The sequence below is a fragment of the Podarcis tiliguerta genome, assembly GCF_965153285.1.
Source record: "Podarcis tiliguerta genome assembly, chromosome: 2".
Classification (NCBI taxonomy): domain Eukaryota; kingdom Metazoa; phylum Chordata; class Lepidosauria; order Squamata; family Lacertidae; genus Podarcis; species Podarcis tiliguerta.
In genome coordinates this window covers 17,274,468-17,292,007 of record NC_139535.1, presented here as the reverse complement: position 1 = coordinate 17,292,007, position 17,540 = coordinate 17,274,468, and the positions used below count along the sequence as shown (strand labels likewise).

General features: G+C 44.5%; 2 protein-coding genes across 2 annotated transcripts; one reads left to right on the top strand and one right to left on the bottom strand.

Annotated features, from left to right (window-relative positions):
* Positions 1–3,556: 3,556 nt before the first annotated feature.
* Positions 3,557–4,611, top strand: LOC310670782 (putative olfactory receptor 2B8; the record flags this gene model as incomplete). Its single annotated transcript, XM_083426543.1, has 1 exon — positions 3,557–4,611. The coding sequence occupies one exon, from the start codon at positions 3,557–3,559 to the stop codon at positions 4,502–4,504; it is 948 nt and encodes a 315-aa protein (XP_083282669.1). The 3' UTR covers positions 4,505–4,611.
* A 4,264-nt stretch (positions 4,612–8,875) lies between these two features.
* LOC310672854 (putative olfactory receptor 2B8) lies at positions 8,876–15,001 on the bottom strand (the record flags this gene model as incomplete). Its single annotated transcript, XM_083430510.1, has 2 exons — positions 14,700–15,001; positions 8,876–9,865 (listed from the first exon to the last, which is right to left on the bottom strand). The coding sequence occupies exons 1-2, from the start codon at positions 14,778–14,780 to the stop codon at positions 8,876–8,878; spliced, it is 1,071 nt and encodes a 356-aa protein (XP_083286636.1). The 5' UTR covers positions 14,781–15,001.
* Between the last annotated feature and the right edge of the window lie 2,539 nt (positions 15,002–17,540).

Sequence of the window (17,540 nt, the reverse complement as noted above, 5' to 3'; positions counted from 1 at the left end):
CTTTCCATGGTTCATTTTACATAACACAAATTCCTGTATATTTTACATAAACCAAACCATTCAGTATTCCATTATTACATCCATCAAAACTTATTTACACTGTTGAATTTATCTTAATGCTGCCAACATTTTCAAATGTACACAATTTTCACCCATATATTCAATAAACATTTTCCAATCTTCTTTAAACGTATGTGAGGGGGAAAACAAAACCCCACTGCTTTCTTGCCCCCATAAACTGTCAAATTGGGTTGCAGACAACTAAGTTCTACTCAGAGTAGAGCCACTGAAATTCATCAGTGGGTCTACTTTGAGTAGGACTAGCAATACAGACAGTTGTCTCCCCTTGATCTCTTGGGGTTTTTTAACCAGTAACATAATCCATAAGAACAGTGAATCTCAAACTGTGGTGTGCGGATCACCAGTGATCCGTAAGCTTCATTCAGGTGCTCTGTGGGGTTGCTCGTATTAAATATGAATATTGCATACATATAAATGAATATGAATATGGTATATGGATATACATATAGATATTGTATATGAATAATTGTATTTTTATTCTATAGAATGCAATTTGTAACACAATAAAATAGAACGCCAGAAATTAAAACAATGAAAATCCAATTAAAAATCACACAGCATCTACCACAGCACTTTACAATTGTTACAAAAGGCAGAAACATAATTAAGGGTCCACCCATACCTTGGCTTAATGTGGAATGCGAACTGCTTGTGCCTCCTTCAATTCCCCTACATATTTGCATTGTTCTCCACCTGTTGCTGTCCCACACTTTATCCTCCCTAAATCAATGCAGCTCTCGTACTTGGATTTTCAAAGCATAGGCAATATCCAGTTTTGAGGGCGGGAAAGTGTTGGAAAGCAGCAGTTGGAGGAGAATGCTCTCAGCAGAGCATGAGACTCAATCTCAGGGTTGTGGGTACATTTATTAAAGATCACAACATAAAGATCACTGCATGTGCTCCCTTTCATGTACCCTCCAGCATTTCTCCAATGAAAATAGGGACGTCCTATTCAACAACAACAACAACAACAGTTTTACTATTTATATCCTGCTCATCTGACTGGATTGACCAAGCCACTTCCAACATATATAAAAACATAATAAAACATTAAACATTTAAAAAACTTCCCTATATAGGACTGCCTTCAGATGTCTTCTAAAGGTTGACACAATGGCCGCTGAGCACCCTCTCCCACTTTGTGGTCCCCGCTTGGATCCCCAGTATACTCTAGAGCAGAGTGGTCCAACACATGGCCCTCAAGGCCTTTTTTGGCGGCCCTCAGCACCGTATGCTGCCCACCACCTGCAGCCCTCGCCTTCCCAAAGCTGGATAAGTGAGTTGCTGGGCTTTGCAAAGGAGGAGCAAGGGCTCTGACAGGGTCTTAGGGTCCCCCTGCCTCCTTCCCAAAGCCCAATTAGTGCTTTTCCAGCTTTAGGAAGAAGGTGGGAAGGTTCTAGGATGCCGTCGGAGCGTCATGCCTCCTTCCCAAAGCCCAGCCCTCGCTTCTCTGGCTTTGGGAAAGCAGCAGGAGGGACCCCCTCAAATCTTGGCTTCACTCCCCTGCCCTGCATGGCAAGGCAGTGTGCAGCTTGTGGGTTCTGTGTCGAAATTCTCTTGCGGCCCACTTGGTATGGAAGGTTGGATTGCCCTGCTCTAGAATTAAGGGTGAGGAAACAAGCTGGGAGATGATTTGAACATGTGTGGAGGAAAACTCTGTTGAATGAAACTGAACACTAGTGAGGGCTCATAGAATCATCAAATTGTAGAGTTGGACCCACAGGACCATATATTAAAAGCCAATAATTTTAAAAGTTGTGTGTCCTTGTTTCTCAATTTGATCCTTTCATAAGGTTTTCTGGTCTTTCATGCATTGTGAGTTGCCATTATTTTTATTGATTATAGTTTAGTAAATCTTTATTATACAGTGGTACCTCGGGTTACAAACACCTTGGGTTACAAACACTTCAGGTTACAGACTCCACTTACCCAGTAGTACCACCTCGGGTTAAGAACTTTACCTCAGGATGAAAACAGAAATCGCGCACAAGCGGGAGGCCCCATTAGCTAAAGTGGTACCTCAGGTTAAGAATGGTTTCAGGTTAAGAACAGACTTCTGGAACAAATTAAGTTTGTAACCAGAGGTACCACAGTAAGTGTTAAGTGTAAACTGTTTAATTATTATTTGCTGATATTTAAGTTTGCCGTTTACTTATTGAATATTACTTAATTTGATGTAAGTTGTTTATTTTAAAGTTGAGTTTTTATTATGGCTTCTTTGCATTGGATCAGATCGTTATTAGGTGTGCAAACTTTGCTGTCTATTTTGTGGTTTCTTCAGCTTGTAAACCGCCTTGTGCATAGCAATATTGAAAGGTGGCAGGCAAATTAAAAGTGAAATGGAAATGAAATGAAATCTAGTCCAAGCCCCTGCAATGCAGGAATATGCAGCTGCCCCATATGGGAATCAAACCCACAACCTTGGCATGGTCAGCACCACACTCTAACTTCTTTGGCAATCACTCGTAGCCAAGTAGGATTGTCTTCCACAAAAAGAGCCTTAACAGTGAGTCTGTAAGAGACTGTGGAAGCTAATTCCTAGATCCACACGTCCTTCAACAGTGGAGACATAGGTTTCCGGGGGGGACTTGATCATGGTGAAGGTTTGCCATACATGCCTTCCTCTTAGCCCTGAGTTCATGCTTCTTCAAAGTCCACGGCACTTTTGGTAAGGGCTGTTCTCCAACTGGAGCGCTCGCAGGCCAGTGTTTCCCAGTTGTCAGTGTTTATACTACATTTTTTTAGATTTGCCTTGAGACACTCTTTAAACCTCTTTTGTTGACCACCAGCATTTTTAAGTTCAGAATAGAGTAGTTGCTTTGGAAGACAATAATCAGGCATCCGTACAACGAAGTTGGAAGTTGATGTTGATGTTGATGTTGAAGAATCATTGCTTCAACACTGGTGATCTTTGCTTCATCCAGTACACTGATATTAGTTCGCCTGTCTTCCTAAGTGATGTGTAAGATTTTTCAGAGAATCTTTTGAGAAGTTGGAGATGGCGTTTGTAAGTGGTCCATGTTTCACAAGCATACAGTAAGGTAGTACAATAGCTTTGTAAACAAACTGAGTCATCAAGCCGACCTAGAGGCACTGAAGGCTGCCTCCATTGCATCCCCATTGTGCTGTCCAGCACAGCTTTTCTGGGTATGGAGATGACAGCAGCCCGCTAACTATAACTTGGACCAAAACTTTAGAGGCCAGAGCTCAAGTGCCAGTCCAAGTAGGGAAGTCCTACGAGAGGTGGTGGACCCTCCTTCCTTGGTGGTTCTTAAGCAGAGGTTGGATGGCCATCTGTTGTGGATGCTTTAGTTGAGATTGCTGCACTGCGGGGAGTAGGACTAAATGATCCTCAGGGTCCCATCCAACTCTACAGCTCTATGATTCTTGGAGAAAGCACAATCTCCCAGCCAAATAACTATTGCTTCCATTTGCTGGTTGTCTGTGATTCATTAAGGTCTCCTTGATGTTACAGATGATGTACAGGGGAGCATCATGGGAAGAAGGCAACCAAAGCTACCAAGGAGAATTCATCTTATTGGGAGTGGCTGACCGCCCACGCTTGGAGATGCTGCTCTTTGCCATTATCCTGATTTGCTACGTGATGACCCTGTTGGGAAACACGACCATCATTGTGGTGTCGCGGCTGGACCCCCATCTCCACACCCCTATGTATTTCTTCCTCAGCAACCTCTCCATCCTTGACCTCTGTTACACTACCAGCCTCGGACCCCGGATGCTGGTGAGCTTCTGGAGGAAAAACAAGTCCATCTCCTATGGCGGCTGTGTGGCTGAGTTGTACATCTCCCTTGCTTTGGGCTCCACAGAATGTGTTCTTTTGGCTTTTATGGCCTATGACCGATATGCTGCAGTCTGCCATCCGCTGCGCTACACCACCATTATGAACCATTCTTTATGTTTCACAATGGCTGCTATCTCCTGGGTTAGTGGCTTCAGCAATTCACTAGTGCAGACGGTGTTGACATTTAGGATTCCACGATGCGGAGAGAACCGAATAGACCATTTTTTCTGTGAGGTGCCAGCCTTTATCAAATTGGCCTGTGGGGACACCTCACTCAATGAGGCTGTCCTCTTTTTTGCCAGTGTGGCCATCCTTCTGTTACCAGTGGGCCTGATCACCATCTCTTATGCCTACATTGTGGCAGCTGTGTTAAAGATCCGCTCAGCTGAAGGCAGGCAGAAGGCCTTCAACACCTGTGCTTCCCACTTGATCGTGGTGTCACTCTTTTACGGGTCAGCCATTTTCAGTTACCTCCAGCCCCGATCTGGCTACTCCCGTGACCAGGAAAAGATGGTCTCCCTTTTCTATACATTTGTCACCACCATGCTAAATCCACTAATCTACACCCTGAGGAACAAAGAGGTACACAAAGCTCTTGGAAGGGTATTGAAGAGGAATTAATCCCAGTAGCTCCTAACTTTATCAAGCAGTTCAGTCTTATCTTTTAATAATAAAAAAATCTCTCACTAATCATCTGTCTGATTCCCCTTCCTGTGGGAATTTGTTGCTTTTCTCTGTCCTATATTAATGAATGTTTATTTTGTGAATGTTTTATTGCTGTTATGATTTCTGCAATCTTATGATACTGTAATATTGTTTTAATGAAATTGTTATAGAAAGGTGGGGTGGAGATGTTGAAAATAAATAAATCTTTCTTTCTTTCTGTTCTGGCCCTTGCTTCTTGACAGAGTACTCAAATTCAGGTTTCTGTTTCTACCAAAATATTTTATTCACAGATTACTATGATACATAGTGTAATGGTTCTAGGGGTTGCTCGTGCGTAAATCGGTGCCACACCTGGGTGGGTTGCCTGAGTGAACCCTTTCTGTCTGGACAGCCACTCGCCCGTGGCTGTCTCAATCGCTGGCAGAATCCGTCAGTGGGCGTTTCTTGAACTTCTTCCAGCATAAAAGTTCTTTGACGCCTAGTCGCCGCCTACTCTCCCTGCGCGGAAGCCTTCTGCGCAGGGAGGGTGTGGGCAGCGGAGGACCCGTGCTCTCCCCACTGGTCCCCGGCGAGGAGTCTTGGAGCCACCTCGCCGATGTCTCGTGGGATGTCTCTAGGTACATGTAGTTGGGATGTGACGCTGAATCAGAATAGCAAGGATGCTGGGGTGAAATAGACAAGCTGATCAGGGCAGGAGTTGGGAGGAGAAGAAATGTCCACCTTCTCCCTTTTCTTTAAACTTTGAGGCTAACTGCTGCAGCTGGACCTATCACCATCTTTCTCCTGCTTCCTTTCCCCTGATCTTATTGCCTGCCCACTGGATCTCTCTCATTGCATTATCTAATCAGCCTTTCTTCCCAAATACCCTATATCTATCTTTATCTATCTATTCGCCTGCCTCTTTCTATTTCTCCACATCTGTCGGCTTCTCCATGCTTGGCTTTCTGTCTATCTTCTGTGAAGCCTCTTCTGCCAAAGCTCTTCACCTCTAGCCTCTGGACAACCAAAGTCTATCCAAGCCAAAACAGAGTCACAGGTGAGAGAGGTTTCGGGGCACTTTGCCTTTTGTCCTGCAGTTTGTCCTGAGGTTCATTAGAAATAAAGATAATAATATTATGGAAATAAATAAACAAATAAGAGAGAAAGAAAAAGATGTATCTGTGAGGTACAATGGGTAAGGAGTAAGCTGCCAAACCGGTTCCTTTGTCAAGGTGATGGCTTTGGCTTGCTAAGTACTATGATTTAGAATATCCAAAGAAGTTGCTCTGTGCCTTAGGAACAAATGAGTTGCTGAAATATACTCGGAGTCGAGTGTGGATTTCATGCTCTTTATTCAGCTCATAGTAGTTCCCCCAAAATATCTGCTTTATATACATTATTTACACAATGGGCCGCATGTGATTGGCTAATTCTGGGGTTCTCCTGTAGGCCAATCAGGTTGCGGATTCACTTCCACCTGGAGCTGGATTGGGTGGCTCATGTGGACCAATCATACTGCTGCATTGTTCTAGGACCAATCCTTTTGGATTGCTGCCTTTTGGATCCTATTCAACTCAGTACATAACAGTTGCCTTCCTGTTGCCACCTCACCTGTGTGGTACATAGAAGAACAACATCCTGAGTTGTGTACAGGGCCGTCTTAAACATATCTGGCGCCGTGGTGCAAAGATCCCTCCAGTGCCGCCGCCCCCCATTTCCCAGAGTTGTAGACCTTTTTTAAGAAAAGGCTGCTCCCGCCCTCGCGCTACTGCCCCGCGCTGCCCATGCGCGACCGGGCATCAGCTCCTGTGGCGGGATCATGGTGCGGGGCTGGGCAGCCAGGCATGATGGGGATGGCATGGGAGGCAGGCGGGGGTCTCATCCGGGCAGGGACAGGCGAAGCGAGCTGGGCCATCCATGTCGTCACAGCACAGAAGCATGCTCACTCAGCTGCAGTCTCCCCATCCTTGCTTGGGGAGGAAGGGGGAGGGGAGAGAGTGTGACTGGGAGGGGATTGGGCAGGGGAAGGAAATACGGTTCGTGTGAAGGAGTGCAGAGTTGGTGGGGGCAGCGGGAGGAGGCAGGCTCCATGCAAGGCGGTGGAGAAGCAGGGGAAGGAGGGAGGGGCGCTGGGGGCAGCAGTTGCAGCGTGTAACCTCGAGTGCGGGGATCTTTCGAGGTAGAGTGGACAGGGGGAGCGGTGGTAGAGTCACATTTATTATACACAGAGCTTGGGATGCAAGCACACACCACGCAGCCGAGGAGGTGGTGTGCCGTGAAGCTAGCGGAGAGGGCTCCAGACTGCGGGGAAACATCTGGAGCCTTCCTGCCTCTGGTGGGTGCTGGAGGCATGCAGACACCAAGCCCCCGCTCCGCCTCGCTTACCTCCCCAATCTCCCCTCCCTGGACTCTCCCCGGACTCTCCGCCTAGTGCTGTCCACTGCTTAGTGCCCTGGCTCGCTGCGCCACTACACCCAATGGTAAAGACGTCCCTGGTTGTGTAAACTGGAGAGAGAGACATGTTTTGCTCTGTGTTGAACTTTAGGGTTCCTCAGGAAACTAAATGAGGAAGCAAGATTTAGTGGTATTAGTGCTGTGAGCTCCTCCATCCTGTGCTCAGGTTATATATATGTGTAAATAAAACCATATATTCTAAAGATACCAGTCTCTGCTGACCTTCAACTGGAGGTCTGGGTAAAGGCAGGAACCACTGGAATCTCTCACCGCTCAAAGACTGTGCATAACATTGCATATATAAGAACATAAGAAGAGTTTTCTGGATCATGGCAACGACCAGTCCAGCGTCCTTTTCTCACAGTGGCCATCCAGACAGATTATTGTTTATCTTTGTGATCCCACCTTCAATACTGTCTATACCTGCAAATATTTGGGGTAGACATGCTGCTTTGTTTCTGTGCATGTCATATTTCAGTGCATGCCATGTAGTTTCCTGCTGAAATCTTGTAACTTTTTATATCGTAAAGCTTCCAGTTTGATTTCTGTTTTTGTTGTGTTACAGCACACAAGCAGCCCTCTAGATGCCAATACTGCAGTATTATTGGGGAAACATTCCAAGACATCAAATGTGTGCGGATGCCCAGGTATAAATCCACCACTAATCTGGAATATGTAGTAATGCTTAATCATAACAAACAAATTAAAGAAAGAAGTAAACATCTAGCAATTGGGGAAATGTGAAACTTTTTGGATGGCTAGGAATTCAGTAATAAAGATGAACATACACAAATCCTAATTACCGATGTCAAATATACCACTGAAGGTGAGCGAAACTTTACTTCAAAAAATGGGAAGAACTATTCAACTTTTTATGAGCAGGTAAGAAGCCCAGAGTAGCAGCAAAAACACTCGACCAAAAGGGGTTTAGCATTTCCTAATGGAAAATGTTTCTAACCATGCTGCAATCTAAAATATTGGTCTACAAATTCTAGAGTGTCAAAAATGGAAGAAGGTGGCCTGCCCTCTGCAATCAGAGAAAACCCACCCCTTGGTGTACTATGGGATGAAAACCTCTTGACAATAAGCAGAAATGCAATCTCTAAAAATATCTATTCAATATAGCGAAAATTTAGGAGCACATCAAGAACATGAGAGCCTGCTGGATCAGGCCAGAGGCCCATCTAGTCGTCTCACAGATGCCTCTGGAAAACTAGCAAGTACAAGAGCACTGTATCCTCCCACAACTTCTAGAAACTGGTATTGACAGAGGATGTAGTAAATAGTCATCGTGACTAGTAGCCAATGATAGCTTTTAAAAGAGGGTTGGAGAAAAGCATGGAAGACAAGGCTTTATAGGTTGGTGGCCATCACTGCCTCCTGTGGCAGCAGGCACCAAAATTTATATATGCGCTTTGAGGAGAAATAATTTCTTTTATCTTTCGACAGTCAGCTTTGTTTGAGGTCCACCAGTTCTGGCGTTATGGGACAGAGAGAAAAGGGGGCTTGAGCTAGATATCAGATAAATATCCTGCTGCAGCACTACCATCTCCTGACAGCTGTGGTGCCTATGTATCATAGTACTCTGTGAATAAAATATTTTGGTAGAAACAGAAACCTGAATTGGAGTACTCTGTCAAGAAGCAAGGGCCAGAACAGAAAGAAAGAAAGATTTGTTTATTTTCAACATCTCCAACCCACCTTTCTGTAAATTTCTGTAAAAATTCTGTAAATTTCAATAAAACAATATTACAGCATCGTAAGATTGCAGTAATCATAGCAGCAATAAAACATTCACAAAAGAAACATTCATTAATATAGGACCGAGAAAAGTGACAGATTTCCACAGAAAGGGGAATCATACAGATGATTAATGAGAGATTTTTTTTATTATTAAAAGATAAGAGTGAGCTGCTGAATAAAGTTAGGAGCTCTTGGGAGTCTCTTCATTACCCTTCCAAGAGCTTTGTGTACCTCTTTGTTCCTCAGGGTGTAGATTAGTGGATTTAGCATGGTGGTGACAAATGTATAGAAAAGGGAGACCAACTTGCCCCGGTCGCGGGAGTAGTTGGAGGGGGGCTGGAGGTAACTGAAAATGGCCGTCCCATAAAACAGCGACACCACGATCAAGTGGGAAGCACAGGTGTTGAAGGCCTTCTGCCTGCCTTCAGCTGAGCGGATCCTTAACACAGCTGCCACAATGTAGGCATAAGAGACAGTGATCAGGCCCACTGGTAACAGAAGGATGACCACACTGGCAAAAAAGAGGACAGCCTCATTGAGTGAGGTGTCCCCACAGGCCAATTTGATAAAGGCGGGCACCTCACAGAAAAAATGGTCTATTCGGTTCTCTCCGCATCGTGGAATCCTAAATGTCAACGCCGTTTGCACTAGTGAATTGCTGAAGCCACTAACCCAGGAGATGGCAGCCATTGTGAAACATAAAGAATGGTTCATAATGGTAGTGTAGCGAAGCGGATGGCAGACTGCAGCATATCGGTCATATGCCATAAAAGCCAAAAGGACACATTCTGTGGAGCCCAAAGCAAGGGAGATGTACATCTCAGCCACACAGCCGCCATAGGAGATGGACTTGTTTTTCCTCCAGAAGCTCACCAGCATCTGTGGTCCGAGGCTGGTGGTGAAGCAAAGATCAAGGAAGGAGAGGTTGCTGAGGAAGAAATACATGGGGGTGTGGAGATGGGGGTCCAGCCGCGACACCACAATGATGGTTGTGTTTCCCAACAGGGTCATCACGTAGCAGGTCAGGATAATGGCAAAGAGCAGCATCTCCAAGCGTGGGCGGTCAGCCACTCCCAGTAAGATGAATTCTCCTTGGTAGCTTTGGTTGCCTTCTTCCCATGATGCTCCCCTGTACATCATCTGTAACATCAAGGAGACCTTAATGAATCACAGACAACCAGCAAATGGAAGCAATAGTTATTTGGCTGGGAGATTGTGCTTTCTCCAAGAATCATAGAGCTGTAGAGTTGGAAGGGACCCTGAGGATCATTTAGTCCTACTCCCTGCAGTGCAGCAATCTCAACTAAAGGATCCACAACAGATGGCCATCCAACCTCTTGAGTTCCGGCCTCTAAAGTTTTGGTCCAAGCTATACTTAGTGGGCTGCTGTCATCTCCATACCCGGAACAGCTCTGCTGGACAGCACAATGGGGATGCAATGGAGGCAGCCTTCAGTGCCTCTAGGTAGGCTTGATGACTCAGTAGGTTACAGTGCTCCAGTTGGAGAACAGCCCTTACCAAAAGTGCCATGGACTTTGAAGAAGCATGAACTCAGGGCTAAGAGGAAGGCATGTTTGGCAAACCTTCACCATGATCAACTCCCGCCCGGAAACCTATGTCTCCACTGTTGAAGGACGTGTGGATCTAGGAATTGGCTTCCACAGTCACTTACAGACTCACTGTTAAGACTGTTTTTGTGGAAGAAAATCTTACTTGGCTACGAGTGATTGCCAAAGAAGGTTAGGGTGTGGTGCTGACCATGCCAAGGTTGTGGGTTTGATTCCCATATGGGGCAGCTGCATATTCCTGCATTGCAGGGGCTTGGACTAGATTTCATTTCATTTCCATTTCACTTTTAATTTGCCTGCCACCTTTTCATATTGCTATGCACAAGGCAGTTTACAAGCTGAAGAAACCACAAAATAGACAGCAAAGATTGCACACCTAATAACGATCTGATCCAATGCAAAGAAGCCATAATAAAAACGTAACTTTAAAATAAACAACTTACATCAAATAAAGCAATATTCAATAAGTAAACGGCAAACTTAAATACCAGCAAATAATAATTAATCAGTTTACACTTAACAATTACAGTGGTACCTCTGGTTACAAACTTAATTCGTTCCAGAGGTCCGTTCTTAACCTGAAACCATTCTTAACCTGAGGTACCACTTTAGCTAATGGGGCCTCCCGCTTGTGCTGCGCTGCTGGTGTGCGATTTGTGTTTTCATCCTGAGGCAAAGTTCTTAACCCGAGGTGGTACTACTAGGGTAAGTGGAGTCTGTAACCCGAAGTGTTTGTAACCCAAGGTGTTTGTAACCCGAGGTATCACTGTATAATAAAGGTTTACTAAACTATAATCAATAAATATCATGGCAACTCATAATGCATGAAAGACCAGGAAACCTTATGAAAGGATCAAATTGAGAAACAAGGACACACAACTTTTAAAATTATTGGTTTTTAATATATGGTCCTGTGGGTCCAACTCTACAATTCGATGATTCTATGAGCCCTCACTAGTGTTCAATTTCATTCAACAGAGTTTTCCTCCATGCACGTTCGAATCATCTCCCAGCTCTTTTCCTTACCCTTAGTTCTAGAGCAGGGCAGTCCAACCTTCCATACCAAGTGGGCGCAAGAGAATTTCGACACAGAACCCACAAGCTGCACACTGCCTTGCCATGCAGGGCAGGGGAGCGAGGCCAAGATTTGAGGGGGTCCCTCCTGCTGCTTTCCCAAAGCCAGAGAAGCGAGGGCTGGGCTTTGGGAAGGAGGCATGATGGTCCAACGGCATCCTAGAACCTTCCCACCTTCTTCCTAAAGCTGGAAAAGCACTAATTGGGCTCTGGGAAGGAGGCAGGGGGACCCTAAGACCCTGTCAGAGCCCTCACTCCTCCTTTGCAAAGCCCAGCAACTCACTTATCCAGCTTTGGGAAGGCGAGGGCTGCAGGTGGTGGGCAGCATACGGTGCTGAGGGCCGCCAAAAAGGCCTTGAGGGCCACTTGTTGGACCACTCCGCTCTAGAGTATACTGGGGATCCAAGCGGGGACCACAAAGTGGGAGAGGGTGCTCAGCAGCGATTGTGTCAACCTTTAGAAGACATCTGAAGGCAGTCCTATATAGGGAAGTTTTTTAAATGTTTAATGTTTTATTGTGTTTTTATATATGTTGGAAGTGGCTTGGTCAACCCAGTCAGAAGAGCAGGATATAAATAGTAAAACTGTTGTTTTTGTTGTTGTTGTTGTTGAATAGGATGCTCCTATTTTCACTGGAGAAATGCTGGAGAGTACATGAAAGGGACCACATGCAGTGATCTTTATGTTGTGATCTTTAATAAATGTACCCACAAACCTGAGATTGAGTCTCATGCTCTGCTGAGAGCATTCTCCTCCAACTGCTGCTGTCCAACACTTTCCCGCCCTCAAAACTGGATATTGCCTATGCTTTGAAAATCCAAGTAGAAGAGCTGCACTGATTTAGGGAGGATAAAGTGTGGGACAGCAACAGGTGGAGAACAATGGAAAGACGTAGGGGAATTGAAGGAGGACACAAGCAGTTCACATTCCACATTAAGCCAAGGTATGGGTGGACCCTTAATTATGTTTCTTCCTGTTGTAACAATTGTAAAGTGCTGTGGTAGATGCTGTGTGATTTTTAATTGCATTTTCATTGTTTTAATTTCTGGCGTTCTATTTTATTGTGTTACAAATTGCATTCTATAGAATAAAAATACAGTTATCCATATACAATATCTATATGTATATCCATATACCATATTCATTTATATCTATGCAATATTCATATTTAATACGAGCAACCCCACAGAGCACCTGAATGAAGCTTGCGGATCACTGGTGAGCCGCACACCACAGTTTGAGATTCACTGTTCTTATGGATTATGTTACTGGTTAAAAAAACCCAAGAGATCAAGGTGAGACAACTGTCTGTATTGCTAGTCCTACTCAAAGTAGACCCACTGATGAATTTCAGTGGCTCTACTCTGAGTAGAACTTAGTTGTCTGCAACCCAATTTGACAGTTTATGGGGGCAAGAAAGCTGTGGGGTTTTGTTTTTCCCCTCATATACGTTTAAATAAGATTGGAAAATGTTTATTGAATACCGTATTTTTCATTCTATAGGATGGACTGGACCATAGGAGGGGGAGAACAGGAAAAAATAATTGTTTCTTGTTCTCCCCCTCTAAAACAAGGTGTGTTCAAGGTGCATTCACACAAAGCCTCCAGAGCGCAGTGGGAGTTCCTGCTGGGCTCTGGAGGCTTCAGGCGGCTACCTTGGATGCCTGCAGAGCAAGAGGGGTCGGTGCACACTGATCCCTCTCGCTCTCCAGGCTCCAGTGAAGGTAACCTGAAGCCTTTGGAGCGTGGCAGGAGTTCCCGCTGGGCTCCGGAGGCTTCAGGTTCCTTTCGACCTGCTCTTTGGGGCTGGCAGTGGAGGGAAGCATTGCTTTCCCCCACCGCCAGCCTCAAAGACCAGTGTGCAGCCTTGCCGCTGCCCCCCGAGCTTGTGGGGCTGGCGGTGGGGGGAATAAAAAGAGAGACACAAAACAATTCAGTGCCAGTAATTATTGGGAAAAGGACTGAAAATAAAGGAGCATGGTGATGATTTAACTAGTGAATCACTTCCTATAAAACATATCAAAGTGATTTAATATGACATGGATTAATATGTGATTTAGTATGACATATGCCAAGTTTTCAACCCATGGACTTCCTATGGGCTTTTTTGGGTTTTATTATGGCTTTTTAAATGTGTGTTTTTGTGTGTGGGTGTTTTTGGTTTATTATATAATTTGTATTCTCATTTTGTGTTCTTATGTTGTGAACTGCCCTGGGATCTTTGGATGAAGGGCAGTATACAAATTCAACAATAATAATAAATACTGAAAACTGTGTTTTGCTCTGGTTTCCGACTCTTCCACAGTTCTGTAGAACTGAAAGAGGTGCACAAAAAGACAAATGGAAAAAATACAGTCAAGGAATAGAGCAACTTCAAAGAAGGAATGTATAAGGAAGTTGTGGGGTGGGGGAGCTCAGAAAGAAAAACCAACAGAGGACACTTCTAGATGGGTGTTTTATTGCATGTGTCTTCTGCAACATTTTATTGACACAGTAACTGTGAATTAAAGGGACCCCTGACCTTTAGGTCCAGCCACAGACGACTCTGGGGTTGCGGCGCTCATCTCGCTTTACTGGCTGAGGGAGCCGGCGTACAGCTTCCGGGTCATGTGGCCAGCATGACTAAGCCGCTTCTGGCAAACCAGAGCAGCGCACGGAAACCTTCCTGCCGGAGCAGTACCTATTTATCTACTTGCACTTTGATGTGCTTTTGAACTGCTAGGTTGGCAGGAGCAGGGACTGAGCAATGGGAGCTCACCCCGTCATGGGGATTCGAACCGCCGACCTTCTGATCAGCAAGTCCTAGGCTCTGTGGTTTAACCCACAGCGCCACCCGTGTCCGCCAACAGTGAATTAGGATTGGATTTATCCTGCTTTAGGGCTTGTATACACTTCCTCTTGCTCCGCTGCTTTCTCCTGGGGAAAACTGCTCTTTCTAGGCAATGGACAAGCGGAAGTGTCGACGAGCCCTCAGTTCTGCGATGCTTCCCGAATGCTAGCGTGTTATTGCTCTCCACATGCAGCAGGACAAAAATAAACTGGAACAGTTGTAGTATAAAAAGTTACAGGATTTCAGCAGCATGTTTCAGGTTGTGCACTGCTTGGAAATGAAACAGTATGACTATCCAAAAGCTTCTGCAGGCGCAAACTGTATTAAAAGTGGGGTTGGGTATGACCGCTCAGAGAGCACCATGAGGGCAAATCAGAACAAATAAGCATTAAAGAGTGTTTCTGGGGAGGCAGATGCAAAGGCCTTTTGGCACAAAATTTTGCAAAACCACATGGACTAGAAACTTCCGGCAGGAGTAAATAAAGCAAATTACAGTACTCACCTCTGCATGAAGGAAAAGGCTGCTTCCCATAGATCGAAAGACATAAACTAAACGCCACTTAATCTCAGCTCTCCTTTTCATCTCACGTATATTGGTACTCTAGTACAAAGTTATTGTTCTTTTGCTGGGTCGGCCCCTTCCTAACCTCACTTCTGTCTTCGTAACAATCGCCTTCCCTTCTTCCAGTTCTTCTCTCGTGTGAGGACTAAGGATACAACTTTTGCTTCTATTCCAGGGATGAATCCGTTGCTCTGGTATCTGTCCTGCTACTTGTAGGAGACCAGAGCAGTCAGCTTGTCTTGGGACTTCGCTCCCATCAACAGATGCACTCTGGATAGGCTTTTATGGTCCGGAAGCTATGGACGGATATCACAAGCCGTGCAGAAGTTGGCTTGAGGGAGAGGCTGGCAGCATGGAAGGAGAAAGTCAAGCAAAGAGAAGCAGACAGGTGTGGAGAGGTACAAAGAGGCAGGCAGGCAGGCAGACAGACAGACAGACAGATAGATGATAGATGTGGAATGTGAAGAAAGGAAATGCTATGTTTCCAGGAAAGAGTCCAAGGATTGTAGACTATAATGAATTAAATGTTGATGTGTTTACTTGTGACAGAAAAAAGAGGTGAGTGAAAGGAGTTGAATGCAGTTAGAAGTTAGATGGGACGAAGCGTCCATTCTTTGTGTGTGTGTTTGTGGTGGGAAAGGGGGAGAGTAAGATCAGGAGAATGGAAATAGATACGAATATAGACTGTCAGAAAGGTTGGAAAGATCGCTGTAGAGCCTCAAAGATTAAATAAAAGGGAGAGGCTGGATCTTCCCTCCCCCCGCAAGTTGTCTACTTCACCCCAGCATCGTTGCTATTCTGGCTGAGAATTGCACCCCAACTACAAGTACCTAGAGACCTCCCACAACATAAGCCTACTTCTTACAGGGCATTGGAGGGGAAGGGAGCTGGCTTTATGGGGATCTTACTGAAGAAGGGGCTCTTGTTGCTGCATCGCCAGAATCTAATGGACAATGCAAGGCAGTTTCCTGCACATCACGGAGCCTCAGGGAATCAAACTTCAAGCTGAACAATTAGAGGCAGGCTCCCTATTAAGACATGCAGTCCCAAAGGCCAGCTGCCACTCGCATGACATCCTCAGGGAAGGCGACTTTCGTCAGAGTTCTTTCATCATTTGCAGAAGTACTTCAAATTGCTATAATTGTGCCTAAGTTGTGGAACTTGTGTTGCAAGTTCAGCAAAGTTATTACCTGTTGGTTTATTGATTCTTCATTTGGACCCTTTATGTTCTTCTTCCTTGATGCTGCTTTTTGGTTTGGCGACTACTGGTGGCAATCCAGCCAGATGGGACCGGTAGAAATAAAATAAATAATAATAATAATAATAATAATAATAATAATAATAATAATAATGTTTTCTGTTTTTTTAATGCTTGTTTTCATAGTTCATAAGGTGCTTTGAGCTGCTGCTTTTGGGAAGGGGAAAGTGGATCTGATTTGCTCCTGTGGTCTATACAGTAGATTACTAATTTTTAAAAATGCTGTCTGATTCTGTAGGAAACTGTAGCTCTGTGAGGAGAACAGGGGTCTTCTAAAAACTTTCAGCACCATAAACCTAGGGTTGCCATACGTCCGAAATTTCCTGGACACCGTCAGTATTCAGTACTTGTAAACAGCGTCAGGGAGGAAAATCACTGAAATGTCTGGGAAAATCTGGATGTGCGGCAGCCCATGTTGGTAGTGTAGATTTTGGCAATTTTCATTTTTTCAAAAATTTGGCAAAAAAAAGGGTGTGTATTGAAATATGGCAACCCTACTTAAACTGCAGCACCCAGCATTCTTTGAGTAAGCCATGGCTGTTTAAAATGGTATTAAAGGTAAAGGGACTCCTGACTGTGAAGTCCAGTTGCGGACGACTCTGGGGCTGTGGCGCTTATCTTGCTATCCCTGAAGCCAGGAGAGCAAGAGGGGTTGGTGTGCACCGACCTGGCTTTGCGTTGCTTTCGCTGAAGCCATCGAGTCTGCATTCACTCCATAAGATGCACACACATTTCCCCTTACTTTTTAGAAGGGGAAAGTGCGTCTTATAGAGTGAAAAATACGGTACTAAAGAACAGTTTACATGGACTTGAATTTGGACTTGGGCTTTTAATTTAGAAGTACATCTTGGATTTATATAAAGTTGGACTAACTCTTACTTCCCACCACCTTTGGGAAAAGGAAAGGACAGGACTGAAGAGAAGTATATGCTTTTATATTAATTTTATATGTCGGCTGGATTGGGAATGGTCTTGTTTGATTGATCTGATTTGATCTGGAATTGTTTTGCTTTTTCTGTTTTTTAAGGGCCTGGGTATGAGAACTGTTATTTTTGTATTTTATAGATTTAGTGTGATATCATTTTATGCCTTTTCCTTTGTCTGTTTTTGGATTATTTTATGCTTTTCTTTTGTCTGTTTTTGGTTTACTGTCTTGAGGGATTGCTAGGAGATGGAAGGTTGTTTAAAGGGAAATAAAAATGTCATGGTTCAGTCTGGGAGTGGGAAAATATCTACACTTCCGGGCTGAGCCAGGAAATGCAGAGTTCAAAACAAGAGTGTCGAACTGTGGGAAAGACTGCTGGCCTAGATATGGTGGGTAAGCAAGATGCAGGAGCAGTTACTAGGAAATCTGCTATGAACAAAAGACGTGCAAGTGTGCAAGAGGAGACATTAGAAAAAGTAGGGAAAGCAGAACATACTGATTTCCTTACACAACAGTTTATGGAATTTAGGAAAGAGATGGTTCAGTCAATGAAAAGTTTTACTCAACAAGTGCATATGGATATGGAGAAATCTAACAA